The 27,937-nt window shown below is 34.7% G+C and overlaps 1 protein-coding gene across 2 annotated transcripts; it reads right to left on the bottom strand.

The window, feature by feature from the left end:
• On the bottom strand, positions 1 to 25,506 carry LOC148283765 (uncharacterized). 2 transcript variants are annotated; one of them, XM_088243300.1, is made up of 5 exons: positions 25,287 to 25,409; positions 17,144 to 17,244; positions 16,256 to 16,405; positions 7,338 to 7,388; positions 22 to 160 (listed from the first exon to the last, which is right to left on the bottom strand). In XM_088243300.1, the coding sequence occupies exons 2-5, from the start codon at positions 17,232 to 17,234 to the stop codon at positions 54 to 56; spliced, it is 399 nt and encodes a 132-aa protein (XP_088099426.1). In that variant the 5' UTR covers positions 17,235 to 17,244; positions 25,287 to 25,409; the 3' UTR covers positions 22 to 53. The 2 variants fall into 2 exon arrangements, with proteins under 2 accessions (XP_088099427.1, XP_088099426.1); XM_088243301.1 differs by lacking the exon at positions 7,338 to 7,388 and having other exon boundaries at positions 1 to 160; positions 25,287 to 25,506.
• Between the last annotated feature and the right edge of the window lie 2,431 nt (positions 25,507 to 27,937).

Here is a 27,937-nt window from a genome sequence, read left to right as displayed (position 1 = left end):
AATATGTAAAAGCCCGTAGGGCGTGTAAATTAATAAATAAATAAAATATATTTTTATAACAGTGCAAACTTACAGTGAGGGTGCAAATTGGATTGTAAGTGTGCGACCTTAAGACTTTTGCACATTTCACTCTTCGTGCACTTGGGGATTTTCATCTCATCTGCAAAAAAAGTACAATTAAAAAACATAATTTTATGTTATTTTAATTTCTGTTATTTTGTTTTATTTAAATTTACGGACAATGTCCAATTTAAACAAATTATATCGCAAAACAATAAAAAGGCAGTAACAAATAATAGAAGCGATACAACAAAGAAAAGCAAAGACAAGTTAATACATTAGACAGGCATTATGGAATCCAGGTTCATTCTAAAAATATACAGTCAATTTATTGGGAATATTTCTTCAGTCTTATTGTAAAAAAACTCAATTTACAATCAAAATCATTTTGATCTTGATTTTCATTTACAAATCTCATCATTCTGGGTAGAGGCGCATGGAAACCATAATTAGTCTTATGATGACCGAGGAACCGAATTTCATTATTTCTGAGTCCACGTGAAGGAACATTAAGAGATATTTGTTGGAGAATAGTCGGGACATCGAATAAACTATTAAATCTACATTAAATCGACGATGTGAGAGACTGGATATATTCAGGAAAAGTTCCATGTCGGTATACGAATAGTGATATCTTGTGATTTCTTACTTTATATGCAATTTTTCTTATAAATTTATGCTGAACTGATTCGATGCGATTTATATGAGTAACATATTAAGGAGACCATATTACGGAGGCGTGTTCAAGAATGGGACGAACCAATGAGCAGTAAAGTGTTTTTAGAGTTAATATGTTTTCAAAATCGGATGTAGACCTATTAACAAATCCAAAGAATTTAAGAGATTTTTTAATGATATGGTCAATGTCATAATTATCAGATCAGTCCATAAGTTTGTTAAGTGCTAACCTTTTGCCTTTTGTTATATTCAAAACTAGCTCAAACCCTTGTTAGATAATTGCCATCTCCCACACCTTAATAACTTATATGGTATCGTAACTATTTTATTTTTGATCTTTAGCTTGACATTTTATTTTAGCCAAGGGTTATTTATTAGTCGTAGTCTCTACTCATTTGACGATTTATATCTAAAGTCTATACGCGTCTAATATTTTACCTATCTTAATGCTCCACCTGCAAGGGGCGGATGTCCCAAGGGCAATATTGTCTTTTTGGATTGACTATTTAGATACACCTTGCGATGCTCCAAACTGAACCTTTCTTAAATTAACCTATTATAATCCCCTCCATTTACTGAAAATGCACACTTTATAACCCAATACATTGGTTCCAGGAGGACACATTGAAATTAGATTCCTAACTTAGTACGTCGTGACTACGACAATTTATTATTAAATGTAAACTTGAATATTATTAAATTATAAGTACAGTAAACCCAACGAGTGTAGTTGGACACATCTTGTTCTCTTCAAAAGTGAACTAAATAAAACAATACCATCTTCGAAGCTGCCTTTTATTGACTACTGGAGGGCGATTCAATTACTCATTACAAAGTGCCCCTCAACACCTTACACGGCACATAACAAGTTCGTGCGCATTTTTCAATGCATTTTTTATTTGAACTGAAAAATACATCATTGGAAAGCTTCATTTCTTAACTATTTTTCAACATAATCACCAGATTTTTCAAAGCATTTTTGCTGACGACTAATCCACTTTTGGAATCCAGCTTCAAAGAAGCCCACCGCCAGTCCGTGGAGGAATTTGGTGACCGTTTCCTGCGCTCTTTCATGAGTCTCGAAACGCTGTCCACCCAAGTGTTGCTTTAATTTTGGAAACAAGTGAACAAGTGACTCAAAAGGGACATAAGTGGAAAGCAATTTTCCACTGTGAAGGAGGTAAAACAAAAATCGCTGGAAGGCCTAAAAAACATCCAGATAAGTGAATTCATTTTTTTTTTGAAATACGGAAGGATCGTTTGCAAATGTGCGTTGTGTTCAAGGGAGAATATTTGAAAAGTGATCAAAACTTGGTGCAAAATATCAAAAATAAAGAAGTTATGACGAAACTCCCGTTTTTTTTGGGTCCCCCCTCGTACACACGTAACGTTGCCATACGCCATGCCAAGCGCAATAATGAGTATTGAGTTTGATTACAAAGCATGAAAAATAATCACTTAAGGGACGACAAAAAGCACAAACTACAACAAAAATTAGTAATATCTTAACAAGTAAATATTGTTTTATTCTAAATATGAGGCAGTGCCTTATGGACCGAAATTTTTGACCTGTGATGCTAAAAGGAAAATTTCTGTGAGAATGGCGATTTTTTTAAACTTAACAGTGCCCTATGGATTGAAATGAGGTGGTGCGCTATGGACGAAATAATAAAATATTAATTATAAAGTGATTTAACGGCCATTTACAAAAATTAAATGTTTTCTATGGAGTTATCATTATTATTCCCTTTTCGCACCTTATGGTGAAGAGGGCACTGCATTGGTACAGTACAGTGTATCTTAATCATTTTTGTTACATGTAGGTAAGATGATCAGTCTTACGCCAGTCCAGGGACTATGAAAAATATTCAGATAAGTGAATTCATTTTTTTTTTTGAAATACGGAAGGATCTTTTGCAGATGTGCGTTGTGTTCAAGGGAGAATATTTGGAAAGTGATCAAAATTTGGTGAAAAATATCAAAAATAAAGAAGTTATGACGAAATTCCCGTTTTTTTTTGGGTCCCCCCTCGTAAACTTGTAAAAAAGCTAACAACTTTTAAAAAGAGCAAATAAAAATGAAAAAAAAAATGTTCGTGATTTACAAAAATGACGCCATCTTAATGTCAGTAAACAGTTTTTACAATTCAACTAACATATATGTAAGAGTAAAGCTAAATCTGTGCGTCCAGGTAAACTAAGTAAAAAAAACAAATAAAAAGTCTCCATGTTCCACCGTAAAATTACCGGTATTTTACTGCGCCTTTTTGCAAATTCATCCATTTTAATAAAAGTATTGAAATTTACAAATATACAGGTGGTAGGTATTACGAATACTTTAAACAGTGTAAATATTATAAAAATATTTTAATATTACATAATGCTACTTCAGGTTTGCCTGCTTAACAAGGCATCAAGTTCTCGGCGTCTTAGACCTCCACTGCTAATTACGTTGGTAGTTCATGTCACAACTACGAGATGCGAACCTGACTTGTGAGGATGCACAGGAGCTGGCAGCCGACCGAGATGCCTGGAGGATCTTTGTGAACACCATATGCTCCAACTAGGTAGCGGACATGGAATGATGATGATGATGATGACTTTTCGTAGGTCAACTATCAAATAATTAGTAAAAAGTTAGTGTAAATACCGCTTTTCCGCTATTTTTATTAAAATGTATTTGATGTTCAAACGTGTATCTTGGAAAATATTGGTACAAAGAAAAAAAAATATGACGATTTTTAAGAAAATTTTATTTTCTCGGACTTTTGTATACTTTTTTCTATAAAACCTTCAGGGCCATAATTATACATAAAAAACTGATTTTATGCACCATTTTTTCAAAATCGCGGCATGAGCGGTGGTCGTTCAAGGTCACAAACTTAAAGTTTTACTTAGGACCCTATGTCATCGATCCTGTTAAGTTTCAAAACATAATAACCTTTTTTATTAAAAAAAGTTAAAAAAGTACATACCGAATGACCTTGAACGTCCCATACTTATAATAAATCTCGACAACCACCTGATGGATCTAAACCTGGTTTTTGCAGTCATGTAAAGTGTCCTAAAACAAAGCTACTCGTATTTGTAATATCTTTGAAAAATAAAAATTAGTACGTCAAATTCGTTTCTTACCGAAAAATACCGTATTTTACCAAAATCTGGTAAAATTCCCGTAAAATACCGCGGTAATTTTACCGACTTGCATTTCTAGGCCTACCACACACTCGCGCGAGTGGCATGGGAAGTAGCGAGGAAAGTAGGCAGAGACGTAGTTTGGCAACATTGCTCGTCAGCCGCACGTCATGCTTCTCGTCGCGCTCATCGCTTCCTATTTTGTCGGTTTTTTGAGCGCGAGTCAAAGGACCGGCAATATGAGCGCTAGTGGCTGGCCACATAATCGCGCGGTCGCAGTACGCATCAAGCGCTCACACAAGACGCGCGAGTCATTTTCGAATGATGTATATTTCTTTGTATGACATTGATATAATTAGCCATACTAAAAATGCACAGTGCGCACGCTGCCACAGTTTCATCGTCCTTTGTATAGCAAAGGCAAATGACAAGTGCGGAGCGTCGCGATTAATTGCGCGAGTTGAGCAGTGTGTGGGCTGAGAGGGCAACATCGGGCGAGAGGGCGGCAGCGCGAGGAGCAAAGAGAGGAGCAACGCAAGGAGCATAGTGTGGCGGGGCTGTTTGATGCGATGAGGATGTTCTTCTATTTTTTCACTGGATGATAAAATTTACTATGAATTATTTAACTATTTATGATAACTTTCACAGCGAAGCCCAGCGCACGACGAATCCAAAAATTCGTATGCAATGTGATGTGATGTTAAAATTTTGTTTATCATCATCATCATCATTCCATGTCCGCTCCCTAGTTGGAGCATATGGTATCCACAAAGAGCCTTCATGCATCTCTATCGACTACCAACTTCTTTACATCCTCCCAAGTCAGATTCTCGTCCCGAAGTTCTGAGATAAACTACCGATGAACAATTAACAGAGGACGTCCAGCACGTCGAGAACCTAATGCCTTGTAAAGTAGGCAAGCGTGGTTAAGGCTCTCATGGCCAAGCCAACCGTATTGCCTCAGCTTGATGACAGTTGTCACAGGAGTTTGCTGCGTCCGTTTTCTTATTACTTCATTCCTCACAAAGTACAACCACCGCAAACCCAAGATTCTTCTGAGACACCTATTCGCAAAACTCCAAATTTCGCTGTTTTGAGCCTAAGTGAGGTACCATGATTCGCATCCGTAGAGGAGAATAGGTGTTATGCAGGCCTTATATAAGCGGCATTTGGTTTTTACTGAGTAAATATCCGATCTTCGGTCAGCCTTCATACTTTTGAATGTGGCACCTACTACTCCTAACCGCACTCCCAGTTATTTTTTAAAGCTGCCATTTTCTGAAACAAATACTCCCAGGTATTTGAAACTCTCGACCCTTTCGAGGATTTGGTTTTTTTTCAGGGGATTTTGAGCATCAAAGCACTAAGTATTACACAGTACATGGGTTTAAGCGATATTGATTTGAAACCTATGCATGCGGAGTACTTATTTAGATTATCCACAGTGACCTGAAGACCCCCGACTGAATCGTCAATAGTTTAACCGCATCATCGGCATACTCTAGGTCGCAGAGTTTTTGAGAGGGGGAGATGGATATTCCTCGATCTAGTGAAATTGACTTCCTAAGGATGAACCTCCATAAGGATTATAAAAAGGAACGGTGCAAGGACGCAACCTTGGTGAACTCCGGTGGTGACCTCAAACCAATCCGTGACGACATCGTTAATTCTGATTAGGCATTCACTACTTTAATGAAGGCTTTAACAAGTTCGATTAGTTTTATAGGCATCCCATATGTTTCGAGTGTAGGTCTATTCGGACTATCAAACGTTTTTTGTAATCTACGAAGCACATAGCCAAGGAACTATTAAGTTCCTTGTTCTCCTGTAGAATTCACCAAATGTTGTGGATCTGATCCACACATGACCTACGAGGTAGGAGATCCGCCTAGTTCTCTCTTGATACTCGCATAATGGGTCCTCAAACTCTTTCCAGTATTAAGTTTGCAAGTACTTTTCCCGGTACACCTAAGTGTAAACGCTTCTAAAAGCGTGATGCCTTGTTCCACATTATCTCTGGTGATGCAACGATAGTTATCACAGTTTGATGGATCACCCTTTTTATGTTTATGATGTTCCAAACTCAAATGCTCTATTTATATAAATCTTCTATCTTGATGTTAAGTAGGTACCATCGGGATGGGTCAAGAGAAGGTTGGGAAAGAAAAGTAATCGGGCAGGAATAAATCGATAAATGCTGTTTTATATTAAATACTATCCTCAACGGAGAAATGGCATGACGATAGTAGTAGCCATATAACTTATTAAAAAAAATAACAGATATTGATATAAAAAAACATTCATCCTCCGAAAATTGTAAAGATGTGGAGTCATATCACTCAATTACTTCGGGAATTACACTAGCTACGTTTTCCACAGAGGGTGGAATACAAACTCTGTTGGCTTATGTATAAATTACTGCACAACTCTGCTCCGGAATATCTAAGGGAACTATGCATTCCAGATGAACTAGCTGACGGGCGTCTTACGCTTGGATCTGCTACGTCTACAGCGAGAGAAAAAGTTATTAACTAAATTCGGTGAACGCGCATTTGCGGTCGCAGGCCCTATGGCATGGAATGCTCTCCCAGCAGAGGCAGAGGTGCGAGGCTGCGAGAGTGAAGTGATGTTTCGGAAAAAACTTAAAACCCACTTGTTCTCTAAATCATTTGAATAAATCAGCAGCATTTGAAAACAAAATAATATTTTTTAAATTAAAATACAAATTTAAAAGCATCGATTAAATTTATTTATCTATAGAATCACTATGCAAAGCGCCCTTGAGGTATTATATTACGAAAAAGGCGCTATATAAGTTTTCCATAATAATAATAATAATGATAAAGTTAAATCGGGTTGTGGTGCGGTGGCTAGTGTCTCGAACTAACGGCTCAAAGGTCCGTGGTTCGAATCCCACTCTACCCCAACTTGATTCCCATTTTCTAATAGTGAGTTATTTACAATTCGTTGAAAATGGCCCCTTAAAATTAAATATTTGGGTAAATCATAAGAACGCAAATATTTATTTAGAAATGTATTTTTTTTTAAGTTATAACTCCATTATCATTCCCCTTTCTGTACCTAGTGGTGCATAGGGCGCTACATTAGTAAACCAAATGTAGCGCACTTGGATCATCTGCTTCAGGTGCCAGTCCAGGGACAAAGGGACATTTTGTAATTTGAACAACCTTTAAAGTCATCATTTCATCATCACAGGAATCGAACCCGGGACCTCGGAATGGTAGAAAATCGCGCCAACCACTTCACAGCGAAGCGGCCTTGCCTCCGCTCGATTTCCTTATTCGGGATTTTCACCCGAGAGCCATCGAGTGGAAAACACTCATCCAGGGATCCTGTCCTATTTCGGACGCAGAGTTAATAATGGTGATCACTCAAACCAGCCAATTAATGACTTTCGCATAATAAAATCTCCGTTGAGATCCTCAAATATAATATGATAATTACCTTCACTATTACTGCTCGATGGTGTCTCGTCGCTGTGTTTCGACTTTTGTTCTAAAATTAAAAAAATATTAAGTAATTATTTGTAGCCCAGTATAAACGAAACTTTTAAGTTCCGTTGTTTTTTATTTCCTTATTATGCTGGTGAAAACGTTACTTAAAAAATAAAAAAATCAAACTGACAATATACATTCTCGGTATTGATATGAAGGAGTGCAACTATGAATAAATAGGTAATTACCTCGTTATATTACACCAATTAGTATATAAAACATTTAGTAACGAAAAAATGTTTTAAAAGACAATAAAAAATGGATAATGGAGCTAGGTAGAAGTAAAACGGATTGTCTCATTCGCCCAAACCAATATTGAATCAACCGCTCCACAAGTGTATAGCTTGTGTTAGGTTTTTGTTATTTTCATTGTGCGTTTTGTAATATAAATAATATAGATGTACATATATATCTAGTTTTTAAAACAGTCTGAATATTTTTTTTACTATCTCTGTTTATTAAGTTAGTCTTCTTTGTTTATTCTCAAATGTAAAAACATTCCAAAAAAGTATATTTTTAAGTGTCGTTGGCACGGGTAACCCCAGTGAGATCACATTATTTTTTATAGTTTGTAAGAGTAAAATATGAATAAATAAATAGGTTTCGGCCAATAACGAGTTTCGGCAACGGTTTTAATTTCGGTCAAAAGTTGACCGAAACTTCGGCTTAGCCGAAATCTGCGGTCGGGATGTGTCGGATTACATTCGGAATATATTTATTCGCCATGTAATAAATGCACCATTAAAACATCAACTTCGTGTCTTCTGTCCATCTCAACTGGGGTAGGAGCTCCGACCCTCAACGAGCAAATTCCTACACGCTTCAGGTGTAAAAACACTCTTTCAAATAAATATTTAATGTCAACCATGTTGGGAATTGAACTCAAGACCGAGATGTCTGCGATAGCATGGAGGGTATATAAGCTGACTATTATAAGCAAAAAAATTCGAGATAGAAGGATTAAGATTTTTAAATATTGAGAATGAATTAACGTATCAGATATAAACGGTATAATTCCAGAAATACTATCTTATCATTGAATTATTGCTAATCTATAAATTGCTAATAATACAAATGTTGCTAATCGAAGTGCCACTTAGAAAACAAATGAGTAATGGCGGAGAAAATAAAATGCCATGTCTTATCATTTTTTCAATGGATAAATTTAAGTCAGTTTCAGATTAAGATAACAAAACATACTGTTATTTGAATAATAAATTTTGTTTTTAAAATATTTTCTTGGATATAATGATCATCGTCATTAATTCGATACTCCAATGGCAGTGTACCTCGATGTATGTAATGATTACTCACATTAGTAAATGCTGTATGAGCTGGTAGAAATAATGCACTCCACGGGATGTACTTGGCGCCCAAATGTTTATCATTTAGCCATTTGGTGAGACAACGCATTTGCCTTGGGGCGGTACTAATCTCTTATGCAATACAAAAATTGTGCGTTTAAAGGGGTCGCTAATGGTATTCACCTGTGAACCATATGTGCTTCATCATGCGTGTGAAAAAAAAATATAAGTGTATGGGCACGCACTCACACGCTGCATTTTAACCGCTCGCAACACCGAGCGTAAGGCGTACACCGGAACTGCACGTCACCGGCGTGATCGAGGCACGGCAGACTCTCCGTGTCCCTCGTTGATCATAGTTCCTTTGCGTTTAGCCATTTCTAGGCCTTTAAATACCCACTTAATATAAATTTGTGTCACTGTTAATTCATTCAGTGTTGTACTTAATTTAATCGCTTTTTGTATAATCTTGTATTTATCTATTATCTGTTAAAACCTCAGAAAAATGTAAGTGAATCTTTAGTTTAATTTTATTCACCTCACAATAAAACTGCGGCTAGTCAAACCAACTGTTTCATTTAAACAAAAGAGTTTACTACGAGTGAATCTCAATCTATCACTTCCAAGAGGACTCAAAACTGAATTATATACCGCGAAACCGTCCAATTTTGCCCACTTTTTTGCAATTATATTGATTTTCTCAAAAAAAATGTAGGTTATGCTTTACTTTTTAACTACTAAGAATGACCTTGGTAATCATTGAATTGGGTTACAATGAGAAATTCCACTGTTTTGTAATTTATTTTTTTCTATTAGCGTACTATTTACAAAGATATGATTTTTTAAAGTTACATTTATCAAATACCGCGCCAAATGACTGTAATCAGTGAGTCACTTTTCAGTATAAACGTCATGAAACGGTTGGCGTTCTTACTTTCACTGACCGCGGTAAGTTGTACTTCTCCAGCCAATAACAAAACTGACAAGAATCTATGGAATATTGCTTTGATTACTTCATTTAGTTGATCGTAATTTGCTCATTTCTATGTTATGGTTGTTTTTACGAACGTTTCGATTTAGAAAAACGTAATAAAAACATAATTTTATTTTTACTATGACTTGTTTTTATGTCAAGTGGCAACAAATTAAATATTTTTCGAACAATATAATCCAACGTGCGTTGTCCATATTTATTTTTAAATTTTGGTACAACTAGGCCATCAACAGATGTAAATCTTGTAAGATAGCTGTGTTCTAATTTATTTTTTTATATCGAGTTGAACATCTGTTGGATAATAATTTTGCTCCATAAAATACCTTTAACTGGTAAAACATTTCATTTATTATACATAAATGGAGTTTTATTTCTCTGATTGTATATACATATAGGCAGTTTAGTAATTTCGAGGAGAAAAGTATCCGGTGACCGCTCGCAACAGACTAAAGTCCGATCTATCAAACATACGCCAATTGGCCGCAGGTTGAGGGGGCATATTTCAAACGCTTATGTTTACTCTAGTTATATACAACAATATTTTGAGTTTGTCCAAATTTTTGTAGACAAGAACTGGATTCAACTCTCTGGGGAGCTGTTTATATTAACATATTAAAACAGAGATGAAGAACATTTAAGAGAATGTAATATAGAAGTCTAGGCATCTACAGGGCTTATGACCTGTCAATGGCTGGTTTAAGTGGCCACTTTACACACTGTGTAACATTCACCATTCTGCCTATATTTGAACATCTACATTCCTTCAATTATTTCATCTGTTGATGTTTGTGAAGTTAAAGAGCTGAATCTCACCCGCATAAATAAAGGTTTCAGCTCTTTAACTCCACGCATCTATATTCCTTCAATTATTTCATCTGTTGATGTTTGTGAAGTTAAAGAGCTGAATCTCACCCGCATAAATAAAGGTTTCAGCTCTTTAACTTCACAAACATCAACAGATGAAATAATTGAAGGAATATAGATGTTCAAATATAGGCAGAATGGTGAATGTTACACAGTGTGTAAAGTGGCCACTTAAACCAGCCATTGACAGGTCATAAGCCCTGTAGATGCCTAGACTCCCATATTACCTTCTCTTAAATGTTCTTCATCTCTGTTGTAATATGATAGTTATATACCTTAATGTCTGTCCGAGGATAATTTTTGTAAATATATAATTCCTCTGTACGTGTGATGTCACCAAACTCCTCCTAAACGACTTAACCGATTTACGTGCGGTTTTCAGATAAATATAAATATTTGCGCTGTGCGTGTTCGTAGATATTAAAATCTTCAATCTAACATGTAGAAAAGAAGTAAGGACCATAAAGGTTTTATTCATCGATCTACCAAGCATCTACCAAGCATCCGAGGAGAATGCATTTACAAAAAAATAGAAAGATTTGGGTTTTTGTCTATAAAAAAGTTTGTTTTTGAATGTTTACAAACAGCATTTGTTTTTTGTGGATTTCAATCAGAATATTTCCTTAAATTCTTAATAATTTCTACCCATTAATTCATTTTTACTGGATTTTTGGTAAAACTTAAATAATATTAAAATCGATACATTTATAAAATCGTATTCTTACATAAGTACACCCCTCTGTTGGTGAGAAGACCGTAGTTTGACGTTTGCAAAAAGAATGCCATATTTAAAGATATATTTATTTTATGTTTTGGAATTCAACCATCACCAGTACCTACCTTAATTCAATATTTCAATATTAACAATTTTTAGTTTTGGAATTTAATCACAAACAAGTACCTAGGTACCTACTTATCAATGAAAAGTCTTTTTCCAAGGCAAGCCAACGTTCGGGCAGGACAACGTCTGTCGGGTCAGCTAGTTTATTATATTGGTAACTACAAATTTTCGATAATTGAGATCGATTCATAGCTGACATCAAATAATCTTTTTTTAAAACTAGTAAATAAGAATATTTCGTAGATCATAAATACAAAAAATAATCTTTTATAGCATTCAACGAGCAGTTTTATTTGAATGGTCGTTTTAAAATGAGATTTCAACTTCCATCTCACTGCTAATGTAAAAGTTACCAACTTGTTTTTTTTTTTAGCCCATCAACAGGCTTATGAAAGCCCTAAGAGATTGGCATTATTGACTATAAATTATAAAATAACACTTAATCTAAACCATCTTACTCTATTTAAATTTACAAAGGTATAATTATGGCATAATCATCGCGAGTCAGGAGTGACAACACCGCTTACTTCTTGAATGCTTGCCTTTGCTGTGGGAACACGTCGACAGTACCGTCTAATGAGTTTTTGTTCATTGTTCTGAGGATCCTAGGCAGAGGGCAAAAGAATCGGATGTTAGTTGTATAATTTCCCACAGCAAAGACAGCATTGGTTCGCAAGTTACGGCGAGGTACATTAAGGTCAATCTGAGCAAGAATATCATGAGCACCTATGCAGTTAGATATTAATTTGTGCAAGAATATCAAACCAGCCAAAATGCTTCTGAATTCCAAACTGAAGATATGAAAGTACTCTAGACGATCATAATAGTTTATTATGAAAGTATTTGATCCAATTTTAATTAGTATGAATGTATTATTATTTTATGTTTTTTCCTTATATATCCTATGTTTTTAATTTTAATTTTTCTTTCTCATGTATGTACTCGTATTTAAAAGTATATAAACTCCTATATACTTCTCCGGCGGCCTCCGTGGTGTAGTGGTCAAGGCGCTTGACTCACACATGAAAGGTTATGGGTTCGATTCCCAATAAGAACACAAAAATGTAAAAATTTGATTTTCCTCAAGCCTGGGTGTTCTGTGATGTAATTCACCACTGTAATTGGGCCTCCTGGCCTGTTGTGGTGCAAAAAAATAAAAAAATAAATGAATTAACAAATAAATAAATTAATTAATTAATAATAAATAAACAACTAAAACAGTGTAAGTCACCAAGCACAAGAGTTAGTCTCTTTTTTTGGAGAGTTACAGTGATAACATTTACTAGATGTGTAAAAGTAGATATGTTTAGAATTGTACAAAAACTTGTACTTTTTATGAAATTTATTAATATTTTTTTTTTTAATGTTTGTTTTTAATATTTATGATTTTAAAAATTTACGTTGCACCGATTCAATCCGCGATATATGAATATTATAATTAGGAGACCATATATATCTGTATATCTGGGTAGTATGTTTACTAGAGATGGAAATATGGACAAGGATATTGAAAGGAGGGTTAGTGCCGGTAACAGAGTTAATGGTGCCTTAAAGTCTGTCGTAGCAAATAAGTGTCTATCGCAAGAGGCTAAATTAGCAGTTCATAATGGAGTTCTGGTACCAACCCTAATGTATGGAAGCGAAGCATGGAGTTGGAAAAAAAGGGACGAAAGTAGACTGAATGCTGTTGAAATGCGATCCCTCGGGCGAATGTGCGGAAAAACAATGTATGATAGGTGCCCTAATGTCGAAATTAGAGCAGAATGCAAGGCTGAGTTAAGCATTATCGACAAAATTAAGAAAGGTCTTTTGCAATGGTTCGGTCATGTGGAGCGAATGAATAATGAAAGAACGGCTAAAAAGATTTATGATGCGAATGTGTCTGGTTGTAGAAGTCGAGGAAGGCCGAGAAAGACATGGCATGATCAAGTACAACAAATTCTTGAAAGTGGTCATGTGAAAAGTCGGAATAATCGACGTGCGTGCATGAGAAGATGTATGAATGTGAAGGAAGCAAAGGAAGTGTGCCAGGACAGAGTGGTGTGGCGTTCTATCCTCTCTGCCTACCCCACCGGGGAAATGGCGTGATGGTTAGTTAGTCAGTTAGTTAGGAGGCCATATTATAGAATTAAACTCAAGCAGGCTACGAACAAATGATTCATACAATGTTATTGCAATTTTTGGGCTTTTGAATGGCTTCGATATTCGCAAAATAAATCCACAGATTTTGGACGCTTTCTTTGAAATCTGGTCTATGTGACGGTTGAATTTAGGTTTGTTATCAAAAAGTTTACCAAGATCTCGAATTGTCTCGACCTAAAATTATGCTGTCGATTGAATAATTGAAAACGATTTTATTTATTTTCCTCGTGAATTTAATAGACGTACATTTATTTATATTAAAAAAAAGTTCGTTTTTCATTCATTTTGTAGTTTATGACAGTCATATATTGATTTTATAATTTTGAATTTTTTAACCCTTAGACTGCTAAACAACGATATATCGTTGTTGTTAATCCCTATCATAAAGTTCTAACTAGACTGATCCTGACGTCATAATCCCCAAAAGGGTAAATGAATTCGGGAACTGCTTGTTGCACTTAACCGTCAGTGGTATAAAACATTTTCAAAACATAAAAATTACTTATTCGACGGGTTATTATTCAGTTTCGTACCTATTTCAGCCCTACGGAAAATTTAATACAAAAAATGTTTTCTTACGCGCGGTAAAAATTTGAGCATTAAATTGTGTACAGCAAAGTTTCTCGAAAATTAATAAAAAATAATATATATAATATTTTAATAAAAACAAACTACTTTGAACGACATCACTTGTTCATATGAATCATCCTAGGTATATTTTACTCAAATTTTGTTTAGCATGCATGGAAGTGGTAGGTTTGATAATAAGGGCACTTTGCCCCGCAATCAACAAAAAAACCATCATAATACTGTCGTTTCAATAATAACTAAAAACAATGCGCCTTGAGATTGCTGTGCGAGATCATTTTTGTTTGTTTTTATTTTCGATTAAGAAAGGGTTTACAACCGCTGTACGAGAATGTGTTGCGGGCGGCACGAGTTGTCTATCTTGCTCACTCCACTGGGCTTGAATTAGATATTTATGAAATGGAAGATTTTTCTTAGAATTGCTATTAATTTTTAAAACAGTAGTGAGTTTGGAAAACAACGAATTCGATAAAATATTTTTAAAATGTATTAATATTAAGATTTCTGATTAGATTCTTGAAAAACTGCGTAGCAGCGTAAGGGTTAAGGTCATCTACGAATAAAAGATTTTTGGAAAATTTAATTTTTAAAGCAATATCATTTATAAATATCAGAAAGAGTAGAGGTCTGAGGGTGGATCCTTGGGCTTTTGAATGGCTTAGATATTCGCAAAATAAATCCACAGATTTTGGACGCTTTCTTAGAAATGTGATCAATTGATTGTAGCTGAAACCAGACGATTTTTTCTAAAGGGGGTAATCTTTTAAGCTTCTTAGTACTACAATGTTGGCCATTGGCGGTGTCAGTTTGAAACATATTAGGTTTTAATATAAGTTGTGTCCGTTTTTATCCAAATTTAAAAATTAGCGCCAAAAGTAAAACATAGTGGTAAAGGGTATACGTCATTCGAAAGGAAATTTTCTGCTCTACGAGGTATTGTCTTTGCTTTAACGTTATAAACATTATTTTATTTTATTACAAGCCTTCAAAATGGAATGTCAAGTTCACGTACGAGTAAGTGAGCATTTTCGACATGTTCTTTTGTTCGAGTTCAATCGAAGAAATAATGTTGTAAAATAATGAAGGAAAATATAATAATGTAATTTGTTGCAACAGAGAGGGAAAACATTTTTGAGAAGGGAATATGGAAGTATAGGCATTTACAGGGCCTATGACCTGTCATTGGCTAGTTTAAGTGGCCACTTTACACACTGTGTAACATTCACCGTTCTGCCTAAGTTTAAATATCCACATTATTATGAATTATGTTTCCAATAATCATGTGTTCATTGTACTATACGGCATTTCGTAGGCATCCAGATGTTTACTAACTGAGATGGATATGTTCTCATCATCACTATGGCAGCATCATCTGCATGCCATGTGATGTTAATGACCTTATCTCCCTTAGTAAATTCACTACTATTTTTTATTCTTAAAAGCGTTTTTTTAATATATTTATTCTGCTCGTGTAAGAAAAGGTTTTTGGCGTATATATTATTGTGCTATATTTAGTTATAACGGTGCTAAACTTGCTTTGTTTCTTTGTTGTTCTCAATATGTGTTATTTTCTAAATGTTAGTATTATTTATGTCCCAAATTGAGTTGTTGTAACTCCTGGGAATGTAATTCAACGTATTATGCTTGTAAAATACTTTGTGTTATATGATTTATAAATTAAAAAAAACATTTCCTCAACTCTTTCATCTGTTGATTTTTGTGAAGTAAAATATAGATGTACATAAATACCTAGTTTTTAAAACTGTCTGAATATTTTGTCAATTTTCTCTGTTTATTAAGTTAGCCTTCTTTGTTTATTCTCAAATGTAAAACCATTCCAAAAAAGTATATTTTTAAGTGTCCTCGGCACGGGAAACCCCAGTGAGGTCACATTATTTTTATTATTAATTATAGTTTGTAAGAGAAAAATATGAATAAATAAATTAATAAAAATATTTCAAAAAAGCATCCGCTAGAACCGTTATGCGTATGTTGTCAAACAAAACAAAATGGCCGCTAAATTGTTGCTAACCAACATCGCTTGCGTTCTGTGAAACATAGTGATAGGGCTTCTCTCTAGGTTACGCATTTTTAATCTGAGTTAACACCCAATATATTCAGAATACGATGTTTACCTTTGTATTTTACATCTCCTTGTGTCGAATATTTAGAGTCCTCAAGATTCAGCAAGTCGCGAATCTGCTTTTCAATTATTCCGGGAACTTTAAAGTGCTGGGGAACACGAATCACTCCATGTTTTTTGTAGCTCATCATAATTGCCTCCACTGTAAAAAAGTAACATATGGAAACAATCGATTGGCACACCGAACAATAATAGTAACAAGTGGAAGAAATATGTCTTTACAGAAAGTGAAAGAAAGCAAATAATCATAGAGTTTGTTACAGTAGTACTGGGCTATTAACTAGAGCTGGTGCGATCGCAAAACTTACGCATACCGTACGCATTTAAAACTTACAGGATGTTGATTTTAAAAAGGTTATATTGAATTCAAACCAAATGCGCTATCTTTTTTTAAAATCCTAGCTGGATTAGAGGATTGTGTATAATATGAAAAAAACACAATGGGATAAAAATATGTAATGTATTAATTTATTTTTACACGAGCACATTGTTATTTACAATAATATTTTGTGTTCATAATTTTCGACGAACACGAACTTGTGTGTGTCTGCTTTAGAATCGCAGCGCCTACTGTCGTCTGGCGTCAGCCGAACCGGGGAATCCCACGCCGGCACCAACCGGCGTAATTGTAAATCGAACCGGCGCAAAACGACGTTTACCTGTACTTATTTATGATTTTTTTTGTGTATTTTAAACCATTATTTATGCATATAATTATTTGTAGATTTAAGTATGTATATAATATGTATTATTTTATGTATATATTTTTAGACGCCATAATTTAAATAGGCAATGTAAATGAATACGAGTTGTGCCCAGTGAGGTTTTAATAAAGATTTAAAAAAATTTAAAACATGAAAATAAAAATATGAGAACTTACAATGCGGGTGAGATTGTTCAAGTAAATGCTCTTTATTAAGCCTGTAGCAATTTTCCCCGAACTCGCACAAAGGCTTTTTTGATTTTAACATTTTCCTTTATCTGTAAAAAAAACGCAAATTAGTCAAACACACACAAATTAAAAATAACCCTTAACTATCTTATTTGGAATAAATTCATCAAACAACTAAATGATCCGTCGTCTTCTTCCTGTTAACCTGTCAATCTGTTTCAGCAGACATCTGCTACGCTTGGGAAGTTGAAATCCAACCGTCCCTCCATCGTTCAGGCGGTCTACCAGGAAGACGACAGACAGACACTTCCGAGGAGTCGGCGACTTCTTCTCCGGAAAAATATCGAATAGATCACGGCTGCAATGATCAAACTCTACCTGAGATGGAACAGGATGAATTAGGACGTCTTTTGGACGGCAAGGTCGGTGCAGCGTTTGTACCCTCGATGGCGGTAGAGAACTGCCATCTAGAAAGCGCAAACTCGACGACTTCTGCCCGGTGTTTCAGGCGGAGCTCTTTGCAATAAAAGAAGCAAGAAGAAGTACTCAAAATACAAAAGTAGAAAATGAAATTAGCTCGCAAAGAGAACAAAAATATGGTGTTCCACAAGGGACAATTTTGGGTCCACTATTATTTCTGTGTGTGATGAAACCAAATGAACTATGTGATCTAAAAGAAGAAGGAGAAATTTTGTCGTATGCTGATGACACTGCTAGAAAAAACTAAGTCTTTGCCTTTTTAAATCTCAAACAAAAGTGGCCCTTCATAGAATTCGTTAATTAAAATCCACGATTTAAAATGTAATGCAGATATCTGCAATAAGCGCTACAAAATAAATTCAGGGGAAATCTATAAATATTTGGGTATACACGTGGATTATAGGCTAAAATGGGGAAAACATATAGCTAAACTAAACTAAACTTGCTGTTTGCCGATGACCTGAAGATTTTTAAAGTTATTAATAACGATGAGATTTTTTAGAATAAAAAACCCAATTAATTTGATTATTTGATGGGTAATATGCAATTAGGCTCAACTTCTGGGGTGCGCGACCTGGGTAAGGCCTGGGTAAGGCATGGCATCAGTAATGGACTGCACCTTACTTATGGACAAAAGTTTATTAAATCCTTTAAAATAATATTTTTACACTGGCAACAATGAATCATAAACTATAGATATTTATCTATCAACCGGGATGCATATCGCGACAATCGGCCATTACGTTAAAAAATAGCTAGCATTTAAAGGCACTAATCGAACGGCATTAGCGAAATTTATAATTTCTTGCAGAAATAATTAGTGAGGTGAGTAACTATTTTGTAATTAGTTGGTAGAAATTTTAGTAATTACTTATTGAAATATTAAATAATACCTTTTCTAGACATACCGTAGATACAAAATCAATTTAAATTCATACCTAGCTACTTGTATATTTTGTCAAATTTGAATGTTTATAACTGACTACCGATTTTCATCTTAGACCAGTGATGGACAAAATGTCCATAAATTGAGTCAAATAGTGTATCTGTGTTTTCATCGCAGTTACCTTCAATTTAAGTCTGTCATGCCGTCTTTGTTGTACATTATGTTTGCGGTACTGATAAGTGTACGCAATTTAGTCATGGACATGGGTGTCCAATACTGGTTGTCCATGAGTGGATCTTAAATAAAGGTTTATTTTGTGTTTTCTTTTCTAGCCATGGCACCTAAAAAAAATTATACGCCAAAACAAATGGGACGTGCCGTAGATGCAGTGAACAGGGGGGAAGCAGTAGGGGCAGCAGCGTTAAAATGTGGTGTACCACGAATAACTCTTCTCACCGGCATTTGATGTCGAGTCAGTAAACCTCGTTTAACGATTAGAACTGCTGACAATCCTGAGAAAAATATTATTTTTTTATCTTTTGAGGAGTCAGAGCAACACAAGTCATCATTGAATACTGATTATTTAACTGACAAATCAATACCGGCTGCATCTAATGTAGAGTCAAATAAGTGTAAAATCGACGAGAGAAACTGATGAGCCAAAATATATTACACCAGGAGCATTTACTATGGAATAAGAGCAGCTTGAGTCGACTAGAATTACTGACGCAGTAAAGGACTTTACATCAACTGCATCTGGTATTTAATTACTAGGCCCTAAGCCTTTTCATTCCCATAGCCTTATATTCTAATCTCGACCTAGCACTTCCCGTACTAATCCAGCAACAAAATATTGTACACCTTTGAAAAATATATTAAGCGATGTGTTAGGTATTACAGTGCCGTCGCCGTTCGAAAGAAATTGAGGATAAGAAAAAAAACAGAAAAAAGAAAGAAAAGCTACCATCGGCAGTTACAAGTAAATTATGGAAGCAGTATTAAGAAAAAAAAGATGAAGAAAAACGTAAATTACAAGAAGAAAAAGGAAATAAAACCAAGAAAGAGCAGAAAAAATAGTTTTGAAAGAGAAAATTGCCAAAGAAAAGAAAAATATGAATAAGAATAAAATGAAAAAGTTATAACAATGTTCGTCTTCAGACAACACCGACTTGGAAATCGAATATGCCGAAAGTGGTGAAAGTGAGTGGAATGAACACAGTGACTTTATTGTAGAGAATAAGGGATGTGAAAAATATTTCACGAAAGGACAAAAACGATTACCGAATGTTTCTTCTTATAAAGGACAAAAAACAAAAGAAAAAAAACTCTTCCCCTAAATCTTGACTCTGAATCAGATCTAGAAAATGTACCTTTGAATGAATTTACGTCCTCCAGCAGTGAAGCTCTTGTACAATACATAAAAAGGGGATGTTACCTAATAATTAGATATGAGGGAGAATATTTCCCAGGAATAATTGAAAACAAAGAGAAAAGTTTGTTTGAAATTAGTACAATGACGTTATCTATTGGAAACACCTTCAGATGGCCGGAAAGAACCGATAAGATTTGGTACAAAATAGAAGGCATTGTGGAAAGGATAAATGATCCTGTGCGTAAAGTAATGAAGATGGAAAAATATTTACCTAATATCTATATGACCTAAAGAGATTTTGTTACTCATACGTCCAATGCTGGACGTCCATTACTGGACGTTGTCCATTAATGGGTGTCCATAATTAGATTTTGTCTGTCCATCACTGATGATTAGAAGTAACTATGGTTTTTATATTTTTTTATTTAAACCTGTAACCTGTTATTAATTTTATAATTAAAAAACGATTTCTAACATACCGTACTATTATTATTTCACATCGTCTGATTTAATTTTGTTAAAAATGGATCGTAGGGTTATGCCATTTATTATTGATGAACAACATGGGTTCAGGAAAGACCGCTCGGTTGAAACCAATCTAATGGTTTTTACAAACTACGTCACGGAAGCTCTGGATGCAGGACATCAGGTAGACTGTTCATATAATGACTTCGCCAAGGCCTTTGATACTGTCGACCATGATGTCTTATTAAATAAGCTGTATGAGATCGGTTTCTCGGATGGTATGTTAAAATTAATGGCGAGCTACCTCCAAAACAGAAACCAATACGTCTCCTACGGTCTATTCGCGTCAGAGTGTTTCCATACTTTCTCGGGTGTCCCGCAAGGCTCTAACCTGGGTCCATTGTTGTTCTCAATTTTCATTAATAATATTAAAAATGTAATTTTGAACTCGCGTTTTCTGTTGTTTGCGGATGACTTAAAACTGTTTTTAAAGGTGACAACTTCTGACGATTTTCGTCTTCTCCAAGCGGATATTTCTAATATATCTGAATGGGGAAGGCGAAACAAACTTGGGTTTAATGTTTCCAAGTGTTCGGTCACGTCCTTCACTAGGGCCCAAAAAACTCTTTTTTTTCGCTACAAAATGAATGACCAGAATCTGATACGAACATCGAATGTTAAGGATCTGGGCGTTAGATTTGTAAGCACTCTGACATTTCATGAACACATAGAGACAATCAGTGGTAATGCATTGAAGATGTTAGGATTTGTTCTGCGTACTGCCAGGGTTTTCGAAAATACCCGCGTACTGAGAACTCTTTACAACTCCTTGGTGCGAAGTAGACTCGAGAGTGGCTCGATGATTTGGGGGCCACATGAACTGAAGTACTCTCTTATGATAGAGAAAATCCAAAAGAAGTTTCTGAGATATCTCTACATGAGAGAGTGCGGGTATTATCCTTGGCTCTACCCAACCGAGTTTCTCCAGGGTATGCTTGGCTACAACAGTTTAGAGACTAGAAGGAATGTGTATTTGACCACACATTTCTATCGATTGTTGCGCGGTATGATCGATAATTCTGAAATTATGATGAGCATTGGTTTGTATGTTCCTGATAATTACCTAAGACAGCGTCAGCATAGATTGTTTCATATTCCGATATTCAGGACCAACCTGCCTATGGTTATGCCTGTTGGAAGAGCTACCGCTATGTTGAACAACATCGCTCTGGATATTGATCTGTTCCATGTATCCGAAGGGGTTTTCCGGAGCAGGATTCTTCGACTCCTTTGACATGAGTCTCTTTCGTGTATTTTTTTTCCTTTTTTATAATATGTACGTATTGAATATATTTTTGTAATGTATATGTTATATTTAAAATAAATAAATTGAAATTGAGAAAATTAAAATTGAAAAAAATGAAGTCTAAAAACATTTTCTAAAACTGTCCATCACTGGTGCCTTTACCTTATCGTTTTTGATCAAAAATTATCCTTCATTAGTCACATAAATAACATTACCAGTAAATCTCTAAAAATGTTAGGCTTCATGTTACGTGTGACTAAGGAATTCAAAAACAAAGGCACTGTAACGGACGGTTAGAAATGTGAATAGAATATGCAATAATATAGTTAGGGCCCCCGGTATCTGTAGGCTAAATGTTGGACCTACAATAAAGGATGAATATTCCACTTTCGGGTCTGACTTTAGCGATACCGGGGTACTATAGAGTAGAAATTTGTATTACAGCTTGAAAGGAAATTAGTGGGGCCAAAGTCTTGAAAAAGGTTCTTCTTCTTCAAAACGACAATCGCAAATGGGGGAGTCAAAGACACCAATTCTCGCAGGGCGAGTCCTCGTACAGCAATGCCCTATCCTCATTCAACAAATGGTGGATGTATCTGATTTTATGTTCAGCAAAATTTTCTCAAACCAAAGACGTGGTGGGATATTAGGTTGACTGAGAGCGTAATGTTTTCCTTTTGAAATTTTGGAGGCGTTCCATTTGTGGGACCAGCTTAGTACAAGTAATAAGGACAATAAATGATAACAGGACACAAGTGAAATGGAAGGCCTACTGATGCCTATCAATGGTCCGGTCTGGCTTCTCTCGAATGAGTTTTTTTCTTCATTGAGCAAATGCGGAAAAGTTCCTATAAAGGTCCACAGGCGAAATTCCCTCCCTTTGCCAACACTTCTTAGATAAAGGTAGATACTAGTCCGGGAGGTAGCGTTGCATTTGAGGTAGCGTTTTAACGCCGATCTAATGTCTTATTCGATAGATCTGGCATGACTTTTAATTAAACCGAGTGTCAGCCGACTTTAGCTGATAAAAAAAGTGATTGACTATCTTTTAAAAAACGTTTAAGGCGTACTACCGCTTATTTTTTTACCACTTTCGCAGCCTCCCACTCCTAGGCCCACCGCTACTCGAGCAGCTGACGGTCGGTTATCTGATTAGTTGTACGAGATCAACTATCGATTTCAAAATCAGCCGGCTTACTGTGACTTTTTCATTTGCAGCGTTACCTCCCGGACTAAACAGTTTCACAGAAAATAATGCGCTATACATAGAATTAAGAATAGTCCAGAAACCGCATACGCACATCAAACAGAAGGCGACTAAACTACTCATAAATGAGTAGGTTTACGTTTTGACCTATTAGTTTATTTGTAGACGTCGCTCAGTACGCAACTCTTGATTTGAATTCAACTATGCCGTGTTGTGTCCTTTTAAAGTGCAGAAATACTGCTAGGACCTTAAAGCAACGAGGTGCAATCACATTTCACGTGTAATTAGCAAATGAATGTGTATGTAACAAATGCATTAATTAAAAATTGAATTATTTTTCTATCTGTCAAGTTGTCGAAGAAACAAAATGAACATTTCGTTAGTGTTGCCAGGGTAGTAAATTTTTTTACCATACTTTGCTCATCTAATGAGAGAACTAATGAAAATTGGATATCGGATTAAACAACTCTGCGGTGAGCATTTGACCGACATTATCTTTAAAACATCAAACATTATTTAACATCATATAAAAATATCCGTTTTATGTAAAATAAAATTTGTTTTATATTTTATGTTTAAAGTTCATTAATTCAATTACTCTTCTTAAATGACCCTTTACGTATCTAATCTGTTGTTTCAATGAATATTTCCGCGTGCACAATAAAATTTTAGAAAAATTAACAGATTGCTTTTTTTTAACCTTACATTTGTGTTATAATTTTATTTTTTCCCATCGTGCAACATTACGCGGCGGCATCACGAATGCGCGCGGCAAGTGGGGCAAAGTGGGGGAATTTTCGAACACAGTTCGATGTATTCAAATATGATTCTACGCTCCTTCTGGACTATTCTTAATTCTATGGTGTGGTTGTATTATGAAGCGAATAAAAAAAAATCTTCAAATTAATCACTCTCTAAACTGAATTTGCAAACTACGATTATGGACTTCGTATTTTATTTTATTTCATTGGAAATCCAACAGACATTTATACATTTATAAGAATCAATTATACCATAAATACATATCATAAAGTCCAATTAGAGGCTTCCACATAATATTGTTATTGTAAATGTTGTCACATAAAATTATACCTACATACTATAAAATAACTAATCATACAAAACTTATAATATTTCTAGAAATATAATACATATTATTCAAAATCGGTCACACAGTTGCACATTATTATTATTTTTTTTTATTTAATTTTGCACCACAACAGGCCAGGAGGCCCAATTACAGTGGTGAATTACATCACAGAACACCCAGGCTTGAGAAAATACACATTTTAATTTTTGTGTTCTCACCGGGAATCGAACCCGGAACCTTTCGTGTGTGAGTCAAGCGTCTTGACCACTACACCACGGAGGCCGCCAAATAATATATAATGCAACTATAGTTGACCATACAGTGTACATTTATAATGTGCCCACGTTCAGAACTGCACATAACCTGCATAATATAGGCTGCGGATTAGAGTGGGGCCGATGATGTATGAAGTTTTTTTTTTTGATATCAAAGTGAAAGGAGTCTAAAAAGTTGCCTTTTGGATCGCATTGAACGTAATCATTTCCATACTAATTTTGGCCCTCAACAGAAGTTTGAAGTTTATAACTGTCTGAACATTTCTTAATTATCTATATTGATAAAATTATTTTTCTGTTCGTAAAGATATAACTTAATCACATTACAAATTCAAACAAGTTTTAAAACTACCGAAATGCAAAAAGTTTACACTCCGCGGAACTGATTCCGTTGAGCACCTGACGAATATTGACGAAAACAATGGCACATTAAAACAATGCTACCCATTTATTACAAAACAAAGTGCAACTCACGCCCTTGGATGCTTATATAATAAGATTCAATGCAGATTATACAATTTAATTAGACTGATTTTCTTACTTAAATACGAAATGACAGCCAGTTTAGGGCAAAAATTGACTTTTTCTTAAACTTCGAGCTCTGGTTGAGAGCCAAAAGTAATATCAAATATTTTTTAATATACTGTTTGCATCCCGAGTAATCCAAAAGGCAACTTTTAGACCCCTTTCATTTCAAAATTCGGAAAAAAAAGTTATCGGCCCCCCCTACTGCGGATTCAAGGAGCAACATCATAACTTGAATTATTTTTGGAAATTTCACTTTTAAAGGAAGTGAAAGATATGTTATTAATATCAATACAATTTAATTTCGGTATACACATGTTGCAGGTTCTATTTACAAATGAATTTTGAAAAGATTTAGTGGAACATTTGGAAATTTTAAAAAGAGATTGGTTTCTGGTCTGCGTTACTGGGACTCTAAAATAAATAAGTTACTGGGACTCTAAAATAAATAAGTGATAGATATCTTATAAATATCTTTATTTGTAACATTTTAACAAAGCCGTTAAAATTAATGAAATGAATAACCTTTTGATATCAGTATGAATCACAACTTTCAACAGAACAAATTTCACTCTGGCTCTGTGTAGTTTATCGGGTGACAGATACTGCCTACTGACGACTGTGACAAGTACTTTTAAGAATTGCATTTATTAATAAACTACTTATCAAATTTTCAAATGGACAAAATGACGGAATAACTCAGATAACGCTACATGGTAAAATCGATCAATGTCAAATAAAAAAAAATTTTTTTAGAACTAACTTTGTGTTACGCAAGTCAACGGAGTCTAGGGGCCCTTGCGAAGGTCTTTTAATACCTTACAGCAAATCGAATTTGTTAGAGAGGGGAGTAATAATATTAATAATATTTGGTTGATAGCGCCATTTTTGTAAAAAAATCACCTCAAGGGCGCTTTACAATTGTATAACTAAACTTACATTCTACCTAAACTAAAGTGATGTATTATATTTCCAGATTTAAAATTGAGGGTATGATAGTGTAAAGAAGTGGGATTTTAGTTGGGATCTGAACTGACTGGGACTGTCAATGATTCTTAAGTTTGAAGGCAATTGGTTCCAGGCAGAGGGGCCGGCGGCGGCAAAAGCGCGATCTCCAAATCTAGTGTTTGGGGAGTGCCGGATTTCGACAAGTTTTCCTCTTCCTGAATCAATGGGAATGGGGAAGATTAGGTATTTACAGGGCTTACGAACTGTCATTGGCTGGTTTAAGTGGCCACTTTACACACTATGTAACGTTCACCGTTAAAATTGTTTTTAGGCGTAGCCTAGTATAATATAAATAATAATTCGATCAGATGAATCTCTTCGCAACAATAAATGTTTCGGCTCTTGAACTTCACTAAAATCAACAGATGGAAGAATCGAAGATATATGGATGTTCAAACAGAGGCCAAATGGTGAATGTTACAGTGTGCAGAGTGACCACTTAAACCAGCCAGTTGAAATTGAACATGTTAAATATTTGGGACTAACAATAGACAGACAATCGTCATGGAAGCTCACATCAATATTGTAAATATTTAGGACTAACAATAGACAGACAATCGTCATGGAAGCTCACATCAATATTGTAAATATTTAGGACTAACAATAGACAGACAATCGTCATGGAAGCTCACATCAATATTGTAAATATTTAGGACTAACAATAGACAGACAATCGTCATGGAAGCTCACATCAATATTGTAAATATTTAGGACTAACAATAGACAGACAATCGTCATGGAAGCTCACATCAATATTGTAAATATTTAGGACTAACAATAGACAGACAATCGTCATGGAAGCTCACATCAATATTGTAAATATTTAGGACTAACAATAGACAGACAATCGTCATGGAAGCTCACATCAATATTGTAAATATTTAGGACTAACAATAGACAGACAATCGTCATGGAAGCTCACATCAATATTGTAAATATTTAGGACTAACAATAGACAGACAATCGTCATGGAAGCTCACATCAATATTGTAAATATTTAGGACTAACAATAGACAGACAATCGTCATGGAAGCTCACATCAATATTGTAAATATTTAGGACTAACAATAGACAGACAGTCGTCATGGAAGCTCACATCAATATTGTAATCAGCAAAATGGCAACATTATCGGGTCTTTTTTCAAAAATCAAAAACTTTGTTCCAAAAACGGAAAAAAATCTTATGTATGAAGCCTATGTCAAATCAAAAATGCTACAACTATGGGGAACAGGAAACCAAAACTACATAAACAAACTACAACGACAGTAAAATAAAATATTGAAGCTAGTATATTTAATGTATGTATGTATGTGTATGCGAATGGGTATGTGTATATGTGTGTGTATATATGTATGTATATGTATGTAGTATGTATATATATATATGTTTGTCTATATGTATGTATGTATATATACATATATATATATTTATATATAGATGAGTGTATATATGTATGTATATGTATATATATAGATATATGTACGTATGTATATATGTATGTATGTGTATCAATATATGTATACGAGTAAGTTTATATTTTATTTGTCTGTTCTTTCTTTTAATTTGTAAATAATTATTATGTATTAAAATGTAATTGCCTAGCTTGGAACGGAGTATGTACCTCTATTAGCTGGGCAAAGTGTACAAAAAAATGCATGTAATATTAGAATACGTATAAAAAAATAAATAGTATTTGACCTCCCATATCTAACACCAACTAAAGAACTCTTTAAAAAAACTAAACAACTAAATCTCAATGAACTTTTTCAACTTGAATCTTTAAAATTTATTCATAAGTTAGCAACTGATATTATTGTAGACAAAGAACTAAAACTTGAAAAATATTGTGATATACGTGGACAATACAAGAATATCAGAACAATATCACATACAACATTTCAAAACGAGACAAGGACAATCGAGACTAATAAATCAGGGACTGAAATTATACAATAAACTACCAGACAAAACTAAACAAATGGCTCAGGCAAACTTTTTACAAGATGTAAAAAATATTATTATCAACAGAGTATGAATAAAAAAAAAAATGTATTTTTGTAAAATGAATGTATCCGTAAAAGTCAATAAATAAATTTTCAAATAAAAAACGATAGGTCATAAGACCTGTAATTACCTAGACATACAGTATTTTTTGCTATCATTGGGT

Source organism: Micrasema longulum, unplaced genomic scaffold (genome assembly GCF_059751315.1).
Source record: "Micrasema longulum isolate JH-2025_06_02 unplaced genomic scaffold, ASM5975131v1 h1tg000200l, whole genome shotgun sequence".
NCBI classification, from domain to species: domain Eukaryota; kingdom Metazoa; phylum Arthropoda; class Insecta; order Trichoptera; family Brachycentridae; genus Micrasema; species Micrasema longulum.
This window is presented reverse-complemented; position numbering and strand designations above follow the sequence as displayed.